The sequence below is a fragment of the Phocoena sinus genome, chromosome 15 (assembly GCF_008692025.1).
Source record: "Phocoena sinus isolate mPhoSin1 chromosome 15, mPhoSin1.pri, whole genome shotgun sequence".
In the NCBI taxonomy this organism is placed as follows: Eukaryota; Metazoa; Chordata; class Mammalia; order Artiodactyla; family Phocoenidae; genus Phocoena; species Phocoena sinus.
This window is the reverse complement of record NC_045777.1, coordinates 34980963-35000830: the sequence shown is the minus strand read 5'-3', so window position 1 is coordinate 35000830 and position 19868 is coordinate 34980963. Positions and strand designations below refer to the sequence as shown.

At 41.7% G+C, this 19868-nt stretch overlaps 1 protein-coding gene across 1 annotated transcript in view; it reads right to left on the bottom strand.

Annotated features, from left to right (window-relative positions):
• PLCB1 (phospholipase C beta 1) overlaps positions 1–18503 on the bottom strand; it is a 699731-nt gene extending 681228 nt beyond the window's left edge. Inside the window, 2 exon segments of the mRNA XM_032606422.1 lie at positions 376–453; positions 18108–18503. Coding sequence (XP_032462313.1) covers positions 376–453; positions 18108–18206 — 177 coding nt within the window. The 5' untranslated portion in view covers positions 18207–18503.
• Positions 18504–19868: the final 1365 nt, after the last annotated feature.

Sequence of the window (19868 nt, the reverse complement as noted above, 5' to 3'; positions counted from 1 at the left end):
GGAGAAGGAAGAGAAAGGGAAAGCCACAGTTACAGTCATCAGGGTCAAAAATGACTTTCTCATCATGTTTCTTCATTTTTTATGGGTAGAGTTGGGGGGAGACTTAACAGCAGTAATACTGGCTAACTTCCCTCTACAACAAATGTAATTCACAATTCCATGTTCTTACCCTGAAAAATGCCAATTGTTCTAGGATTTAGCACATCTAATATTTCAGACCTTGGAAAATCCCAAGACATTTCTATCTAAGATATTATTTTTAAGTAGAATCTTTAAATAAATTACAGAGTCATCCATGAAACGGATAGAAAGCTAAATACTTCGCAAATCAGCAACTAACTGGAAAATGTAAGAAAGACATATCTCACTTCTTACCTTGTTTTGATCTGTCCAGTAAAAGAAAAATCCCTGAGGGTCGGTCCTCAAAATAATTGGAGTGACAATAGTGGAGTCCTAGAAATGTAAGAAAATACATGTATATCAACATATGCCACTATAGAAAGCCTTACCTGTGAATTACTTAACAAGTTATAATTGTTAAGTTTCTCCAAGATCATCAATTATTAGTAAAACTAATAAAAAATTAAACATGATATCTTTAACATCATAGGATTGCTAATTACATAACTGAGGTACTTTACTAATAATTAGAATATTGGGACATTACTTATAAAGGAAAAGGCCAGTGATGCATGTATTTATTGATTAAGGCAAGTTTTTAAAAGCACTGGCATGTTTTCTAACAAAAAGCTATATTTGGTTTTCCAAATAATAACACTAAACATCATTACATATTTTATATGATTAAAGTTAATTAAAATCCATGCTTCAGGATATTATTTTAAATTACATTTGCTCTATAAAATGATTTTTAATTGTTCTGAAGACAGTAAACACAGCATTTAGGTATTGCTGTTTCCAAGGTAACAGTAAATAAGGTCACCTTCTATACGTTCGGAAGGCTATACACAAAACTGTTATAAATTTAAATTTCACACAATAAAATAAAACATCATAGACAGTCTTCTTAGTTTAAAGCATGCATATTATAAAGCAAAAACTGCCTGTATTGTAATTACAATATTAAACATTTCTAAAATATGTGTTCTTTTCTTTTGGCAATTTTCAGAAAGGCATACCATCTGCACAAAGAAACACATGTCACTGGATATGGATTTTTATACTGAAATACTGGGATCTTTGCAGGAATTGCATTTTTTAAAGAGACATAAATAAAACCAGTTTATTTCAACTTTTTCATACACATTGTAACTCTGGTGTGTCATATCCTCTATCTGATTAAAAAGATTTGTAATAAATTTAGAACTTGCAGAGATAATTTTGGAATTTGGGATTGTCTTCCTGATGGGTAGAGCAGATCTAAGGCTTTTGTACACATGGTAAGTTTTATTATAAGAGCCAGGTTCTGGAGGCCAACCCCTCGGGCTCAAATCTCTGCCTGTCCCCTCCCGTGCCTCATTCTGCACAACCACACTGGAAAAAAAAGAGATAATAATCATACTTCCATCAGAGATTTTTGTGAGAATTAAACAGGATAATTTGGGTAAAGCACTTGGATCAATTCTTGGCACATAAAAATTTTCATTATTATTATAGTGGATTATGTTTAAAACCTGATTTATTAAAATATTAAATGAAAGTTTATCATGGCATTCTTTTTTTATTGTGGTAAGTATATATAACATAAAACTTACCATTTTTAAGTGTAAAGTTCAGGGACATTAAGTACTTTCACATTGCTCTGCAACCATGACCACCATCCATCCTCATCTTCCCAAACTGAAACTTCACACTCATTAAACACTAACTCACCATTCCCTCCTCCCCCTAGGCCTTGACAATCACCATTCTATTTTCTATATCTATGAATTTGACTACTTTTTGGTACCTTATATAAATAGAATCATACAGTATTTTTCCTTTTGTATCTGGTTGATTTCACTCAGCATAATGTGTTCAAGGTTCATCCATGTTATAGTAGGTATCAAAATTTCCTTCCTTTTTAAGACTGAATAATACTCAATTATATGTCTGTATCATTTAGTTTATCCATTCATTCACTGATGGACATTTGGGTTGTTTCTTTCCACCTTCTGGCTGTTGTGAACAATGCTGCTATAAACATGGGCCTACAAATATCTGTTTGCGTCCCTGCTTTCAATTCTTTTCCATATATACCCAGAAGTGAAATAACTGGATCATATGATAGTTCTATATTTAATTTTTTGAGCAACTGCCTTGCTGTTTTATTCTGATAGTCTTAAGATTCATTCTTAACATGCAGTCTGAAAATATCTTTTACAAGGCTTGTGCTGTTACATAGAGCTTCAGCTGGAATTTTTAAATTCCAAAATTACTTTTAAATGTTAAAAAAAAAAGACACTTGGAAACAAATTTGATAGTATAATGGAAGAATAATTTTTAAAATATCTGAAGCTTCTCCTATGAGATTACATGCATAGAAGTTCACAGTAATATTTCCAGTAAATCATAGCAGTATTTTCAGTTCTGTTTCATCACCTACTCTTCCAGAGTTGGGTGAAATAAAAGTTTCCAATAGGCTTCACAGAACACACATCCCAATTTCCAGGTAAATTTGGAATTAACCTGTAGGTGTAACTTATCATTTTCACATCAGTTCCTTTTCTAATCAGAGTGTCTGACAAGAGTATCTGATAAGATTCTAATCAAAAACTTAGTGACAATTCACTGCAAAGATCCCAGACAATAAAATATTTAAAGTTAGCAGAGCAAAACAGCTCAAATTTATATGTTGGAACATTGTGTTAGGCTGCCTCATTGTTTCGGATACTGCTTTTTCTAGCTTATTCCTTTTCCTCCTTCAAAATTAAAGCTCCTTTGTTCAGTATTTTCTTGACCCACTCTTCCGGCCATAGTTCCTCTACTAAATGATCATTTATCGTGGCTCCCTGCCTGTTTCCTCCATAATCACCTTTGACATTCCAAGATCAGCTGGAACTTAGCATTCTTGCCATGCAAGGCAGGGTTTGACCCAGAAATACATGAATATCATTTTCAACTCCACCTCCTTTTTTCACACCTCTCTGCATAGCTGCAAGTGCCTACATTCTCCCCCTACTCAACCCAGATCTCAAGTATTCTTAATTGTCAGAATATATGCTGTAGTTTGAAGTTTGAAATATACGGCCATCCTTCATTTCCAAGGCAACTGCAGCATTTTACTGCAGAATAATGGAGGTAACTCTCAGATGGTCTATGTTTTATTCTTTCTCCCTCCATCAATATCCGTAAGATGTGTATTCCAAAGAAGGTGGTTTTCAAACTTTTGGGTGCATCAGATTTACAAGGAGTACTGGTTAAAATGCAGACTACTGAGCCCTTTCTCTGGAGCTTCTCACTTAGGAGATCTGGAATAGAGTCTGAGAATCTGCATTTCTACTTAATTTTCAGTGATGCTTCTGCTACTGGTCCAGGAACCAGACTCAGATCCACTGACACAGGCCCACAATGGGTGAGGCTTTGAATCAGGAATACCATGATGTAAATGCCCAGGAGCATCAGTGAGCTTGAAATGTAGACATCCCTGTGTCTTCTAAGTACATGGCTTCTAACTAGGAATTCAACTTTAATTTGCTTATTTAAAGTTATAAGGTATTTTTTCCAATAAACATCTACCTTGAAAAGAAGAACACTAATAAACATACCTGTCTTAAGTTAGTAATTGTGGATAATGTACAGTAAATCTCTATTTACCCCTCTTTCGTTGACAGAAACCATTTTACTCTCATCCCATCTTATCAAAAGTGAAGACTAATATTATGATATAAGAAGCTGCTGTTCTACAATTTACATGAATCTCCAAAAAGATTTTAGGTTAAATAAAGGACAGTCAAGGAACAAAGTAAAGGGACTTCTTAAAACCTCAACATCCAAAAGAATGAGAGATATTTCAGTAAAAAGAGTCACTGCAATCAATATTAAAATTACAAAGTCCTATAACTTCTTTATTATGACTTGTGCATCAATGTGCTGATATAAATCAATAACATAATAATGCAATGTTATATGATAATTACATCTCAAAAAAAAGATGAAATGTGAAAATAAATGAATCACTATAAAACAAATTATATACCCAGGAGTATAATCTATAAAAATATTGAATCGATACGCTGTACACCCAAAACTAATATAATAAGGCAACTATACTTTAATAATAAATAAATAAACAAAATGTCCTAAAGAAACTGGGAGGAAATGACAAAACAGTCCAAACTCCCTCCCAATACCAGAATATTCTTTACAAAACTCCCTGACCAAATAATAATAGACACATCCTAAATGTTTGGTCTGAGCCAATCACTGCAATATGAACTCGAAATGGAATTTCTCCTTTGATATTTATAATATTTTAAGAGGTAGACACTTATCCCGATTTTACATATAAATAGACTAAGGCTTAGCTTAAATAACTAGGTCCAAGGAAACCTAGCTAAGCTAGTAAGGGAAGCACTGGAATTAAGCCTCAAGGACAGACTCTACATCAAGGTCACTCAACAGTTTCATTACTGATCTGCTAAATTAGGGCTTTTTTCGACATTTGTTTTCCTAATCATCTTCCATGAAATGTTAATATCACAGATATTCTGTATATCTATTTATATGCTGTATGTATTCTGTGCTTTATACAAAATAAAAAGTAAAGAATAAGAAGACTTTTTGTCCCTCAAGAACCATTTTTCATTTGTTTGGAGATGATCTGGCCCCAACTGAGATGGCAACGCTATCCACCTGCACTGTTGAATATGGGCTCACCTGAGACCACGGAGCGCTTGAAATGTGGCGAGTTGGCTAAGATGTGCTATAAGATTTGAAAGACTGACAATGAAAACAAGAATGTAAAGTAGTTAATGAATAATTGTTTATATTAATTATATATGTAAATAAATATATCGGGTTAAACAAACTATATTGCTAAAATTAATTCCAGGGGCTTCCCTGGTGGTGCAGTGGTTGAGAGTCCGCCTGCCGATGCAGGCAACACGGGTTCGTGCCCTGGTCCGGGAAGATCCCACGTGCCGCGGAGCGGCTGGGCCCGTGAGCCATGGCCGCTGAGCCTGCGCGTCCGGAGCCTGTGCTCGCAACAGGAGAGGCCACAACGGTGAGAGGCCCGCGTATCGCAAAAAAAAAAAAAAAATTAATTCCACCTGTTTTTGTTTTTACTTTATTAATGTGGCTACTAAAAAATTTAAAATTTCCAGTGTGGCTCATTTTATATTTCTACTGGGCAGTGGAGCTCTAAATCTTCATGAGAAAATAAGTTTTCTCCTTTACAGGGAAATCTTTTTCACAAAGCAAACTTGGTCAGATAATGCCAGCTAGAAAGTTTGGGGATTTTTTTCCATATATGCAGCTACCATTTAGTTTTAACTCCTAATTATTGGGTTGGCCAAAATGTTCATTTGGGTTTTTCCAAATGAACTTTTTAGCCAACCCAATTATACAAAATAAATCTAGTTGCTTCTCTAAGTGTCAATTCTTCAAGTATCTGAATAGAGCCAATACGTTGCTGCCCTCTGAGTTCTACTTTACCAGGTTCAGGTTAGTAATGAGCTAAATTGTGCCCCACCCCAAAATCCGTATGTTCAAGTCCCACCCAGTGCTTCAAAGTGCAACCCTATATGGTTAACAATCTTTATATAGGCGATTAAATTAAAAGGAGGTCACTAAGGGTGGGCCCTAATTCAATAGGATTGGTGTCCTTATAAAAAGAAGAAATGTGGACACAGACACATACAGAAGGAAGATGATGTGACAACACAGGGAGGCCAGCCACCTACAAGCTATGGAGAGAGGCCTGGAACAGATCAGGGTCTTCAGAAGGAACCAACTCCACTAAAACCTTGATCTCAGACCTGCAGCCTCCAAAACTGTGAGAAAACACATTTTTGTTGTTTAAGACTCTCAGTCTGTGCTACTTTGTTATGGACACCCTATAAAACTGATACAAGCTATAACCCATTAAGGCTAATGTCGAGGACCGGCTCACAGACCCACAGACCCACAGCCCACACGTTGGTGCCACTGTCAGAAAGTCTACTGGCCTAGATTGACCACAATCCTGACTCCACAGTGATTCCGTGTCCTCATGTTGTTAAACAGAAAACACACATGGCTAGAGATGTGCACTTCTCAACTAATCAATGTTACAGAGTCAACAAGGGAAAATAACCAGCCATGCTCCACAGGGATTGCCCAAGACTTGCCTCAGAAAGCAGCAGAGCCAAAGATGGCAAACACATACACAAACAGCTATGTAAGGAAAAAAAATTCCAAGTGTCACAGAAAATCAGATGTGATGCCCAACAAACATCAGCGATGCAGCCCTGACTCTGAAACACACACACGCACGCACACACACACACACACACACACACACTAAAGGCAGTCTTGGATGATGAACTGTGAGATTAAGATCAGTGAAGTAAATGTTCTATGTGCATCAGCATGGAAGAGGATTTTCTTCCCAGGGCCTGTCCAGTCTGAAATTTCCCCGAGGAAAGGAAAGCAGAGGAGGGAAGAAGGTCCAGGGTGGAGGATGCAAAACAGTGGAGAGAAGTACCATTAAAAAGTTGCCTTTTACTGACAGGTATACAAATCTCTTTTAACAAAATACAGCAAAAAGCTGGAAGCATGCTCCTTCAAATACCATGCAAGATACTGCAGGCCTATACTAGGGATTCAAATGAAAGTCCAGATCCCCCATCATACAAGGTGCTCAATGTTTAGTGGGGGCATCAGATGAGTAAACCAATCATTTCAGGAAGCTATAGGTCTGGTGGGCTGTGGTTTTAATATGCATTTCCCTGATGACTAATGACTAATGTTGTTGAACATCTTTTCATGTCCCTACTGGCCGTGTGTGTGCGCGCACACGTGCGCACACAGGGGCCCAGTACTTTTTTAAATCAGTTAAGATTTAAATCAGTGGTTTACATTTTAATCAGTGGTTCTGGACCAGGGTCAGTTTTTCACCCCAGGGAAATGTTGGCAATGTCCAGAAACAATTTTGGTTGTTACACTGGGGATTTTGTTACTGGAATCTATTAGATAGCCAGGGATGCTGCTAAACATTCTGCAATGCACCGGCCAAACCCCATAACAAAGAATTGTCTGGCCCCAAATGTCCATAGTACTGAGGTTCAGAAACACAGCTTTAATGGCTTCCTACTGACTTCATGATAAAATTTTGCAGTGGCCTAAGTAGCATATATGCACCCCTTGCCATCCCGCCTCATCTGAGCCACCAAGTGCCCCATTTGCTTATTCTTCCCTGTCCTTCAAAGTCCCATGTGCCTTCCCTCCTTGGGATGCCCACATGTCCTGTACATTTGACCTAATACACTCCCCATCCTCATGTTGGCTTAAGTCCTACTTATAACTCAGGTCTTTCCTTAAACAGAATTTCTCCATGGAAACCTTCCAAACTTCTTATACTCACTTGTACTTTTTTCAGTAGTACTTATCACAATTATAGTAACATCATTTACCTCTCTTTGTTGAGCATCTATCTCCCCCAGCAGAGCACCAACTCCGTGAGGGCAGGAACCAAATCATTTACCATTGTAAATCCACAACACTAGCAAAATGTACAGCTTATAAGAGGCATCAATACAAATTTAAAGTATGAACACTGAATGGGTAGATGGAAGGAAACTGCAGAAAAAGAATCAAGGTAGATTCTGAAAAATATCAATTGGGCTGGCACCCAACAGGTTGCCAGAAGCTGTGGCAAGAGAAATCTCAAAGCAATGGCAAAGGCAGAATAAGGCTTTGGAGGGCAGAGAAGGAGTGAGTGGGATGTTAGGAGAGGAGAAAGTGGGCAGAAGCTGCATGTTCCTTGTGGAGGGAAGGATGAGGAAAAGAGGGCAGTAACAATAGGAGGAAGGTGGAGTGGGGGACATTGGGCTGGATTCTATGTTGGCATTTGTATGACTAAAAAGCATATTTCTATGTTCTTAGAAGAGCCTCAACAGAAGGGAATCTTTCACAGATACTGTCAAAGGGGAGGATAATTATGAATCCAGAATCCAAAGAAACCAGGAGGCATGGGCTCCAGGACATAGAGCATTTCCAGGGACAGGAGGGAAGGTGGGACCATAGAGGTGGCCCAAGTATATTGAACTAGGAGTGGGGAAGGGAGGATGTCAATAATATTGCCCCAGTAACTTCCATTCCCTCTATACAGAAGAAATAGTGTAGGTAGAATTTTTATTATAACTAATATTTTTAAAACCATATGTCTTTAATATTTTTCTCATTTTGGCAATAAAGCTCACGTATCCATTTTTCTCCTTGTGAATCATTATCCAGATGGAGAGGATGTTTTCACACCCATCAGTCTTTTGCTCTGTCATTCCCAACACTTCTGAATTTCTTTAAGGGCAATTTTCCTTGCAAAATCTCGGTATATGTGTATCTTTTCCAGAAAACAGAAGCCACTTGTAACATTCAGAATGAGAGATGTAAATACATTAAGCATCACAATTTTCAACCAATATCGAATCACAATTGATTACACACTCAGCCTTAAGCCATATTTAGCCCTTACGGGAAATCTGTGCTATAACAGCAATCAGCTCTGTATTGACAATAAATAGTTTGCTTCTTGAACTCACATGGAGAAACCAAAGTTAAGAAGGTCACAGGGTCCCTCAGACTCTGGGAGATGTCAGATGGAATGGAAGGATGGAGGGCAGGGCTTTATAACCAATGCCACACACAGTGTGTCATGCAGGTGTCTTGGGAGCATGACCACCCTCCCTCATGACTGCACACTCCCCCTTCCCATGAACCCACTGTGACCCAGAAACACACCAGATCATTCCTTCATTCCACAAAGATTCCCTGAGCACCAACTCAGTGCCAGGCCTATGCTTTGCCCTAGGGAAGAAGATAAATAACACAAAGCTACAGTCTTTGAGGAGCCCTGGTCCAGTTGTTGTACAGACGAGGCATAACCACCTCCTTGCATGCACCCTCCTGCACTGGCAATCTACATCTGGGCTCTCAATTGACAGCACCTTGAATTCCAAGCCATTCTGCCTCATGTTTGGGTGCAAGTGGCATCCTCTACACTTCCTTCATGCCCACTTTGTCTTTCATCTTCCAACATCAAAGATTTCCCATAGGAAGCCATGGGACCAGTCTTAATGGGCATCCAGCAAAAGACAACATTTGCAAGTATGTTTGGAAGAGAAAAAGATGGAAAAGCACATGTAATGAGTCTTGCCAGATACAAAAGTGCCACTTATTAGGTAATGAAAAAAATGACCTTTGCTTTAACACCATTCCTGAATTACCTTCCGTGAGCATGTTTTACACTGACTGACTGATGTAGAACATTTGTAGACTAGACTGTGCCCTGGTCTTTGTGCCTCAAAGCAGAAATTAAGTTTTCCTATGTTCCCACATCCTACACTGTGGAACAAAAATGGGCTTTGTATACACATCATAAAAATAGCTGTTTTTGAAGACACTAGCAAAGAGGAAGGCATTTGTAGGGTTCTAAGCCTCATTTGTACGAATCCTAAAATCAGGGGGATTCTTTGGAAAAGTCAATGAATCTCTTTCAACTGGTAATCATTTGGATTCGATTAAAAGCCTTTTGTTACCACTGTTTGGGGATATCATGGTAGACTGGAAAAGGTCCTGAATTTAACCAGATGACCTAGCTTTAAACCTGACTTTGGCTCTAGTTGTGTGCCTTGGACAACTCACCACACACAAGCCCCAGTGTGCTTCTATGTAAGATGGGAATAATAATATCTGGCCTTTTCCTACCACTCGAGGTGGTCTTGAAGACTGAAGGAGCATGACTGTAAATAAATAAGAGTGGTTTATAAATATCAGGGCCTGTTATTAGGACTCACTCTCAGTATTGAACTTGAGAGGCAGCATTATAGCAAAACTCCATTTTACTCAACTGTAATATTGAAGGAGAAAATTACATAGGATGTGTGGGTGGTTATTGCACATTAAAACTGAAATTCATGGAATCCTAGAACCATAAAAGGCCGTATTGGGTAGGGGTTAATGAAGAAAACAAAAACCTCTCTGGAAACTCTGAACATAAAGGAGTTTAATTACAGGTACTTGACAGTATCACTAGAAGGACTGGAGACATAGGCTTCAGGCTGAGCCTCTGTGAATGACCCCAGAACATGATACACTGACCCTTGAGAACAGCTGTTGCCTCCACCACATTCAGAAAGGTGAGAGAGAAATCAAGGAGGAACTGCTAGAGTCAAACACACGCCGGCTTAGCTGAAGACAAAGGAAGAGTAATCTGAGACAGGGAGCAGCCACTGTCGCCACTGCCTCTTTATAACCAAACACAGAAGAACGACTAAAGAAGATCATACTTCGTCCTTCAACATCCCACACATCTGTAGAGACAAACCAAAGAATGCAGAGAAGTGGCCTCCTTCACATATCATATAAGTGCATCTCATACTGGTGGAATGAATTTACAGCCAGAATGTTAGACGCTGGGGATGGAGACTAACTGAGATTCAACCAAACAGCAAACCTGAGAAAGCATCCCTGTCAGTATTCTTCATTTTTTTTTTAATCTACGGGACCACTTGCTGACTTGCTCTGGGGTCTTCCTTTTTCAGCTTATATGGCCTCTCCTATAAAATGAATCAAATTAACTTTCCCTTACCTACTTCATAAACAAGTTCCAATGAAAGTTTGATTTTTTAACAGCAAAATAACTTCTTAATCTCCTATGTATCAATGTTATATATTAAGATCCACAATGACTAGTTCAGGTAAAAGTGCTTTGTTAACTAATTCATTTTCCTTAAACTTGTTCATAAAACTTCATTGTGATGAAAAGAAACAAAACACTGAGCAAGTACTGTGAACTAAAAAAGTCCTTGAAATGAAAACCATATGTAGGATGCTTTTAATTCTCTTTTAACACTAAATATTTTTTTTATTTTATAGAATAATGTTTCTCCACTGACAATAATTTAGTTTCTTGGTAAATGTATACAGATTTCGTCAACATCAATTATATCTAAGCATATACTTAAGCATTTTTTTCAGAATAAAATTAAAATAAAAATTTCCCCAAATTGAAAATTAACATATGAAGAAAATAATAAAATCAAATATCAGAGCACAAAGAGATCAAAGGGGAAGCCAAAGAACTCTTCAAGAGTCTAGCCTTCTTTATATGCTATTTCATTTAGTTTTTAACAGAAATCAATAGCTTCTTTAAAATCTCAAGTAAATCTCAGAAATATGTCCTAGTTCCTTTCCTTACTGATATACAGGGGCACTGGCACTGACTGTGGGATGGGACATGGAATAGATGGGGGAAGGGGAGCATTATGAAATCTTTCTGGGCAGATGGAATTTATGATACAGTCTGAAAAGGCTGCTTGAACCTCGTATTAGCTCCAGTAACAGGAAAACTAAGGTCTTCAGTTACAAAATATTTGTTATTTAGGTGAAGACCCACAGCATTAGTCGACAATTCACAATCAATCTCATTCCATTTTCTGCCGGCACTCCTTGTTCATGATAATGTGAAGCAATCCTGATAAAGAAACATTTAACTACAGTTTAATCAAGTTCAATGTAAAAAAGCAAAATGTTCCCGTCCCATTTAAACAGTCATTGCACGTAAATATCATTTGAAGCTATTTACTGATATGCTAAACTTTCCTGGGAAGGATTAGAGATATGCTAATAGCCAGAGTAAATTATCCTACTGCACCATAGGCGGGAATATCAAAGTCAGGCAAGATGCGAGAGAAAAACTACTAGAGAAAATTATATTCCAGAAACAGCACTCTACTAGTCTGCTCTGCTATGCCAATAACAGTCTGTAGGCACTACATTTCCTTGCTCAATTATTACCGTTTTATTCAGCTGCTTTCTCATTTGGGGCATTTACTACACCTGCTTCACTTCCCAGGCCTTACCTTAGGCTAGATAAGGACCTAATCAAGGTCCATCTAAACCCAGGATAAGTCATTTTTGTTACTGTTGAAGAGGGTCCTAAAGCAATAATAAAAATGCTTTAGGCTTTTGTTTTCATTGAAAATAAGAAGAAAATAGCTTTCCTAGATCCAAGACAGGCAAAACCAACCTACGGAGCTGCAAGTCAGGAGAGCGGGCGTCGGGGCCAGAGGGGAGCATTCAGGGGCTTGGTGGGCAGGCGATGCTGTTTCTCCATCTGGTGCTGATCACGTGAGTGTTCATTTTGTGAAAACTGACCCAGCTGGACATGAGATTTGCGTGTTTTACTTCATGAACGTTACACTCTGATCAAAAGCTTAAAATAGCTTTATTGACTTACTCTGGAAAAGTGATATTCTTACACTTAGATTACAGTAATCACTGTCGATAAGAAATTCACAAAAGCTCTCTGGACATGAAAAAGGGACACATCTGGACATATTTAAGTAGTATATTAGAGGGCACCTGCCAGCCCTTCTGGGGGCTGCGTTTGGATCCACCACCTACCAACCAGGACTGTTTCTTCCCTCTTTCCCCTATAGCCTGTCCAAAGTGAATGCTGCTGACTGCCCACCTTGTAAACCCTTCTCCTCTGCTCCCTCATTAATCTTGTCAGTGTCACTTTGTCATCACTTTGGAAACCACAACTACAGATTCTACATAATGCAAAAGTTCTAACTGAGCTTTTGTGTAGGATTCTGGGAAATGTGCAATATACTAACATGATTTTTTATTATTATTACCTGTTTTAGCTGTGGGTTTTTTGGTGGGGAGGGCAGAGTGGTGGAGAGGGGTGAGGGAGTTACTTGTTCAAATCCACAGGGCGCTCAGCACATCCAAACCTCCAAGCTTCCTCAGCCTTCTTCTCAAACAACTTAGCCAGTCTAGCAATTATGACCTTTGAATGTAAGATTATGCTTCTGAGACATGATGTATGATGTGAGACTTACATATATCTATCTATATATAATTTTTTCTTGCTAAATTACAAAAGTTTTTTTAACTGTTTCCTCTTCCTTCTGGGCATCATACCTGTGCACTTACTCTGTGTGTGTGTGTGTGTGTGTGTGTGTGTGTGTGTGTTGTGTGTACTCTAAGGTTTTTAAGTAGAAGTAAAACTTAAGAAGTAAAACTGACTTCCTTTAAAGAGAAAGAGTCCTGCATTTTTTACGTAGATTCATTTTCTCTAAAATACCTATATTTTTTAAAAGGGTAAAAAAACTTTTTTTTCCCTTTCAAATCATAAAATATGAAAATCAAAACACACTTTAAAGGGAATGGAAGGAAGGTCTGGATCTTCCCACCTATAGAATAAAAGAGTCATCCAACACAAACTGACCACCTTGATAAAGTTCATGGCCCTCTAATTATTGGGGGACCATCACTTTTAACAACTTATTTTATTGAGTGTTGTATGTCAGGTGCCACACAGAGCAATGCATGTGCCTTCGCTCCTTTAATGCTAACAGTGGTTCTGTGCAGTAGGAGATACTACAATCCTTACATTACACATGAGGAAACAGGTTGAGATGCATTAAGCAATTCACCCACAGTGAGCTCTGAATTTGGAGGGTGAGAGTGGAGAAAAAGAAAACAATCAAATGAGAAGCCCTCCATGCCCCAGAGGTTGTAGAACAAAGACACAGATCTTTAAGAGGAAGGGTGGGCAAACTCAGAAAACAGATTCTCAACAGCTCATTAGAAAGCATAATTGTACATTTGAAAATGAGGAGTTTGAGGCAAATCAGGGTTTGGGAAACCTTCGTCTTTCCCTCCACATCTTGTCCAACACAGAGAAGCAAGAGAGGCCAGGCTCACAATCTCCCAAACTCCCTAGCTGAGATGGAGAAAGTTAGCTCACTCTCAAACACTCTAGTCCTGTACACCCACCTCCTACTACCAGAGACTGATCGTATACAAATGCAAAATGAAAGCAAAGATACAAACACACAATAAAAGCAAGGTGCATCCTTTCATATCACTGGTGAGACACATAGCCACCATAGGTCAGTCCTTTATCTGTTGGCCAAGTTCCGGAGGACAAGGCTTGGCCTTGATGTTCAGACTGTGTATACCTATACACCATTACTAGTTGTTCAAAAATGGAAATATTTCCACATGCTCCCACAGACACTGGGGACCCGCAGACCTTCCCAGGATCAGGCAAAAGCATGGTTCATGCCTGGCCCTGGTGGAACAGGATGTCTCCAGGACTCCACTCCAGCTCCACTGCCCGCCTGCTGTCTGTTGTGATTGGTTAACGCCAATGTCAAAGCTTTTGGCTACCACCCTTAGAGCATCCACAGCCTCACCATGACATTGGTAGGTAGCCAACAGACTATGCAGGGCACTGCGCCCTCTGGGTGACATCCCCCATTCTACATGATGGTCAGGACAACAGGACTGGTGATTATGGTGCTTTAGCCACTCCAAGAACAAGACAGAATCTCTACACAATTCTAAATAGCCCCAAACTCATCATTTTCAAATGTACCATTATGCTTTCTAATGGGCTATTGAAAATCTGTTTTGAGTTTGCCCATCTTTCGGCTTAAAGATCAGAGAAGAGGGTTTACAATTTTTAAGTGAGATCAGATATTTTAAATTATTTCCAGCATTTACTTTTCCTCACTAGCAGATGGGGCACACCCTTGGGGCGGGGGTGTGGGCAGCAGGTATTTCCCAAAGTCAGAGCGAAAAGGAAAAACACAGCAGCCTCCCCTGCTCAGAGGCAGGAAGTCAGACTAGACAGCCTCTCAAGAAGCTTCTCTCCTTCCTTTCCTTGTCTAACACTCCCACTAGAAGCAGACGAAAATGCTGAAAATGTTTCATTGCCTCTAAGAAATTCAAAAGAAATGCATGAATGTGAGTTAAATCAGCCTGGGCATCAGAGACACTTCCTAAATATCCCAGAAGACCTAAAAAGATTGTCCACGATTATGTCACTGAGTTTTTTCTACCTCCTAGGTAGGTAGAAAGGTAATAATTGGAAGAATTTCTCAAAATACAACACAGAGATAAAATTAAACTTACAAACCAGTGAAAATGTACACAGGCCAGCAAGATTGTGCTCTGTACCATACTTTCCAAGTTTTTTTCACAAACCTTATCTCAGTGGTTTCAAAGTGTGGTTCCCCAACCAGCAGCATCAGTGCTACCCAAGACCCTATGAGAAAGGCAAATTCCCAGGCTCCATCTCAGACCTTCTGAATCAGAAACTGAGGGTGGGCCCCAGCAGTCTGAACCTTACCAATCCCCCCAGATGTTTCTGATGCATGCTCAAGTGTGAGAAGGGCTGCTTTACCTATCAGCTACTGCCAACTTTTAGATGAAATAGGTAGGAAATGCAGCATTCTCACAGTCTGAGCAAGAGGCAGCAAAGATTCACAGAGGGTAAGTGATTAAGCTAAAGTCACACAGCCAGCTGGTAAAAGAATCAGCAGGTACACCCAGGCCTTTGGACTCAAGATCTAGCTCTCTGTGTCTTCAACACACAGTCTCACTAATATGCAATATAATTAGCCAGATAACCTAAACTGGCTTGACCCTAGAAGGACAAATATGAACGGGGAAGAGTGGAAGGGTGACACCGGGGGAGGAAAAAACCATCCTAAGAAGGTCTGGGTCCCTCTTACTCCACAGATCACCATGGAGACCAAGAAGGCCAACCAAGGAACTTACAGGATAGTCCATTGCATTCCACATAACCTGACTCCTGGGTGCAGTCTGGTTTCTCCCCTATGAAAGATCTGAGATTCCCCTGGCCCTCTCCTTAGTGCCCATATCCTTCCTACCGAACTGCCCCAGAAACTCACTGTTCAATGCTCAGAGGGAGCCCTTCTCACCTTCTGCAGGTGGCGTTTGACTAGCAGCCTCTCTATCACTCTCCCTGCAGCCCTCATAATCTCTATATCATTGGTGTTCTTGATAATTTTCTGGCTCCTCCACCTAGTATGTAAGGTCGGTAACAGCAGGGGGTTTGCTGATTTCTTCATCACAGCAGGCTCTAATCCAGGGCCTGGCATTAGTAGGTGAGGAAGAAATATATGTGACATAAATGCACATAATAAAAGTCATCTACCTGGATGTATCAAAAAGTGTTTCCACAGAAGAACTTCATTTTCAAAGTGACATATTTTCTTCCAAACAAGACATTCTAGAGAATTATTTTTTCTTCAAATACTTTTTAAATTTTATTTTATTCATTATTATTTATATTAGTTATCTATTTTATACATATTAGTGTATATATGTCAATCCCAATTTCCCAATTCATCCCACCACCACCACCCCCCGCCACTTTCCCTCCTTGGTGTCCATACGTTTGCTCTCTACATCTGTGTCTCTGTTTCTGCCTTGCAAACCGGTTCATCTGGAGAATTATTTAAAATGCAGTTTAAAATCATCTCTGTGAATAAATCCAGAGCTTATCCTGGGATACCCTTCTTATTCTGCATAGTCTCCTTCTCTCTCCCTCACTCGCTCGCTCTCTCTTCCTTCTGCTCTTCATTCTCTTTCTCAGTAAACCCATCATCATATTAGCTTTCTATCTGAGGATCTCAAGATGGGCAAGACTGCTTTATTTGTTGTTGAACTGCATTTTCTTTGTTTTTCCTTGAGACAGACAAAGCATTTCATCTGTGTCTGAACTTATTGTTTAGATTCTGGAACAATCCATTTACAAAGCATCCGGTCATTAGACTAGGTCAGAAGGAGAAAAGTGTAAAGTCCATAGTAAAAGGATGCCTACAGCATTTAATAACTGGTATGAGCTTTCAAGGAAGCTGTGGGCTCAGCCTCCAAGTCCTGTTTGCACTTCCAAATGGACAAAATATAGACACAGCCCTGCTCAGCTAAGTAACTGGATTCTCTACCTGGAATATTTAAATTGTTTTCAGACACTGGAAAATAGCTTAAGAAGATTAAAGAAAAATACCCTGGAGAATAACAGGCTATAATTTACTAGGTGGAAAATCTTTTCAGCAAGAAGAATGCCTCATTCTCCTATAATTCCTCCTGTTTAAGAGATGTCTTAGTCATTTGGACCCAAATTTCCTTAGATCCAGCAGCTCAGGTTTATGCCCATGGGTTGTTCTTATCAAACCTGTTGAATGATATCTAGGCCATAAAATTGATAAACTAATATCCGAAGATTCCCATGTATTCAGCAAGATTATTAAAGTGTCTGAAGGCAATGAGCGGGGGTCAGGGGGTGGTGGTGGCGGGGGGGATTCACTTGAAGTCCTAGGGTCCAGGGTTCCTGTAAAGTACTGGACTTAGCCCAGCCCCTCCTGGCATAAGATGAAGGTAAACTGAGGTAATGCCCTGTATTCTATTCTGTAGTCTATTTCGAACTGAAGACTCCAGCCAGCTCAGTTCTCAGAAACTTGCCCTCCCGCTTGGCCTGCAGGCCCACCGAGCCCTCATCGACCCTTCAGTTACCCCCTTCTGCTCTTCAGCCCTCCCCTGATGTGTCCTCCCCAGCCTTTCTCAGGGCCCTTCTCTGCGGAGCCGGGCGCTAAAGTTTGGCATCACCGACCACCTGTCGGCTGGACCGCTGTGTCCTCTGCCTCTGCCGCGTGGGCGCCCAGAAAAGCGCTAAGACGCTGAGCAACCATTCAACAGTTTCGGACTCCCGGGCAGTTCCTTCTCGAAAGGGACCAAAGGAGGTAACAGGGGGTGCGTCTGCGCGCGGAGAGGGGCGCGACTTGTTCACACCGCCGCGCTTTCCTGCGGGTCCCAACTTCACCCTCCCCACTTTCCAAACTGTCAGGACCCGTCACCGGCAACGCCGGCCCCTTCGGCTCCACTGGCCCAAAAGATTTCAGACCTCAGGGGGCGCTGACCAGACCCAGCCAGGACGTCAACTACTGAACCCAAGGACCCAGGAGCAGGCGCCCAGCCGCCGCTGTCGGCCACCCGCCCGGGCGGCGGCGACCTGAGCGCTCCGAAGCCCCCGCGCCCGCCCGGGTGCGCCCATTGCATAACGCACCCCTCGCCCCACCCCCACGAGAGGCCCGCGCCTGCCCCGCGCCCCGCCGGCACCCCCGCCAGCCGCCCCGACTTACATCATCCCACTTGACGAATTTGGTGCCCTTCTTGAGGCTGTCGGACACGCACACGGGCTTGAGTTGCAGAGCGTGTACTCCGGGCTGAGCCCCGGCCATCAGGGCTCATCGGGGCTCCGGGCAGCCCGGGCGAGCGCGGCAGGGACGGGGCGCAGGGCGCGGGCTCCTTTCCCGGTTCCAGAGGCGCTCGCCTCTGCTCCCGCGCCGGTCTCCGCTCCTCCTCCGGCGCGGCTCAGCAGGCGGGGTGCGCGGGGGCGAGGCGCCCGGCCATGCTCGGGCGGCACGCGGGGTCGGGCGCCCGCGGTGGATGCGGAGCCTCGGAGGGCAAAGAGCCGCCAAACAGGGCTGCCAGCCGCCGCCGGATACTGCTCCTCGGCCGCCGTCGCCTCCTGGCGTACCATTCAGCACATCCTCTAGACATGGAGGGAGAGCGCGAATGACACACGCTCGGCGCCCCCCCGCTCTGCTCCTTCCCCTCCTCCCTCCTCCTCCCGCCCCCCTTCCCCGCCACCAGCGCTCGCTCAGTCCCTCCTTCCCCCGGCGGCTTCCAGCCCAACTTTGCGCACTGGGTCAGGCACTGGGAAGCGGGGACGCAGCGGCACCTTCCGGCTCCCGGGCTCCACTGCAGCCAACGCCTGCGCCGCCGCACCTCTGAGCATGCCTCGTGCCCCGTTGGCGGGGTGCTGGGGGTGCTGGGGTGTCCAGGAGCCAGGCGTTCCTGGGGGTTTGCTGGGGAACGTGAGCCCGAGCCCGAAAATGTCCTTGGGTCCAAACGGGGTGGGAAAAGGGAGCCGTCGGAGGGAGCGGAGAAGCGACCCACTGCTTTCCCCTGTAGCTGGAGCTCTCCAGCGCTGACCACAAACCAGCTATTTGAAAAGACAATTATTATTTATTAGTAAAGAGAGCATTTGAGAGGCATGGAGTGAGAGCTCTTCGGGGAAACCTTGCCAGCCCTGAGAATTTGCAGCGCGCTGGTCTTGAAGCCTGGGCATTCTTCGATTAAGTTGTGTTTCTGAGAAAGCAAGCCTATTCTAAGAGAAACAATGCTTTTATTTCCCACGATGACAGAAGGCCCCTGCGTGTGTGTGTGTGTGTGTGTGTGCGCGCGCGCGCGCGTGTATCAGACAGAGACAGAGGAGGAGAGAGAGAGAGGTGTCTAACTGATAGAAACTTGCTCATTTAGGAACATAGGTGTAAGGATGTTTGTACTCATTCAACAAACATTTCTCATTTCTTTTAAAACAAAGAAAGAGATAGCCCCACCAGGGTAGATCAAGTTTAAAAGACCGATAATACCAGTGTTGAGAGAATGAGGAGCAACTGGAAATTTCATCCACTGCTGGAGAGAGTATAAAATGGTAAAGCCACTTGGAAAAACAGTTTTTTATGAAGTTAAACATTTACTTATCATAAAACCCAGAACTTCTACTTCTAGGTATTTAGCCAAGAGAAATGAAAACATATGTTCTCACAGACTTGTTCAATAATGCTCATAGCTTTCTTCATCATATCCCAAAACTGGAAACCACAAATGTCCATCAACAGGTATATGGATAAACAAAATGTGGTATGCCAAACAATGGAATACTATTCAGCAATAAAAAAGTAATGGGCATACAACCACACAGATAAATCACACAGACTCTAAGCCTTAGTGAAAGAAGCTGGACACAATAGACTACATACTGTTTGATTCTATTTGAGGAATCCTACAACAGGTAAACCAGTCTATGTTGACAGAAAGCAGATCAGTGGTCGCCT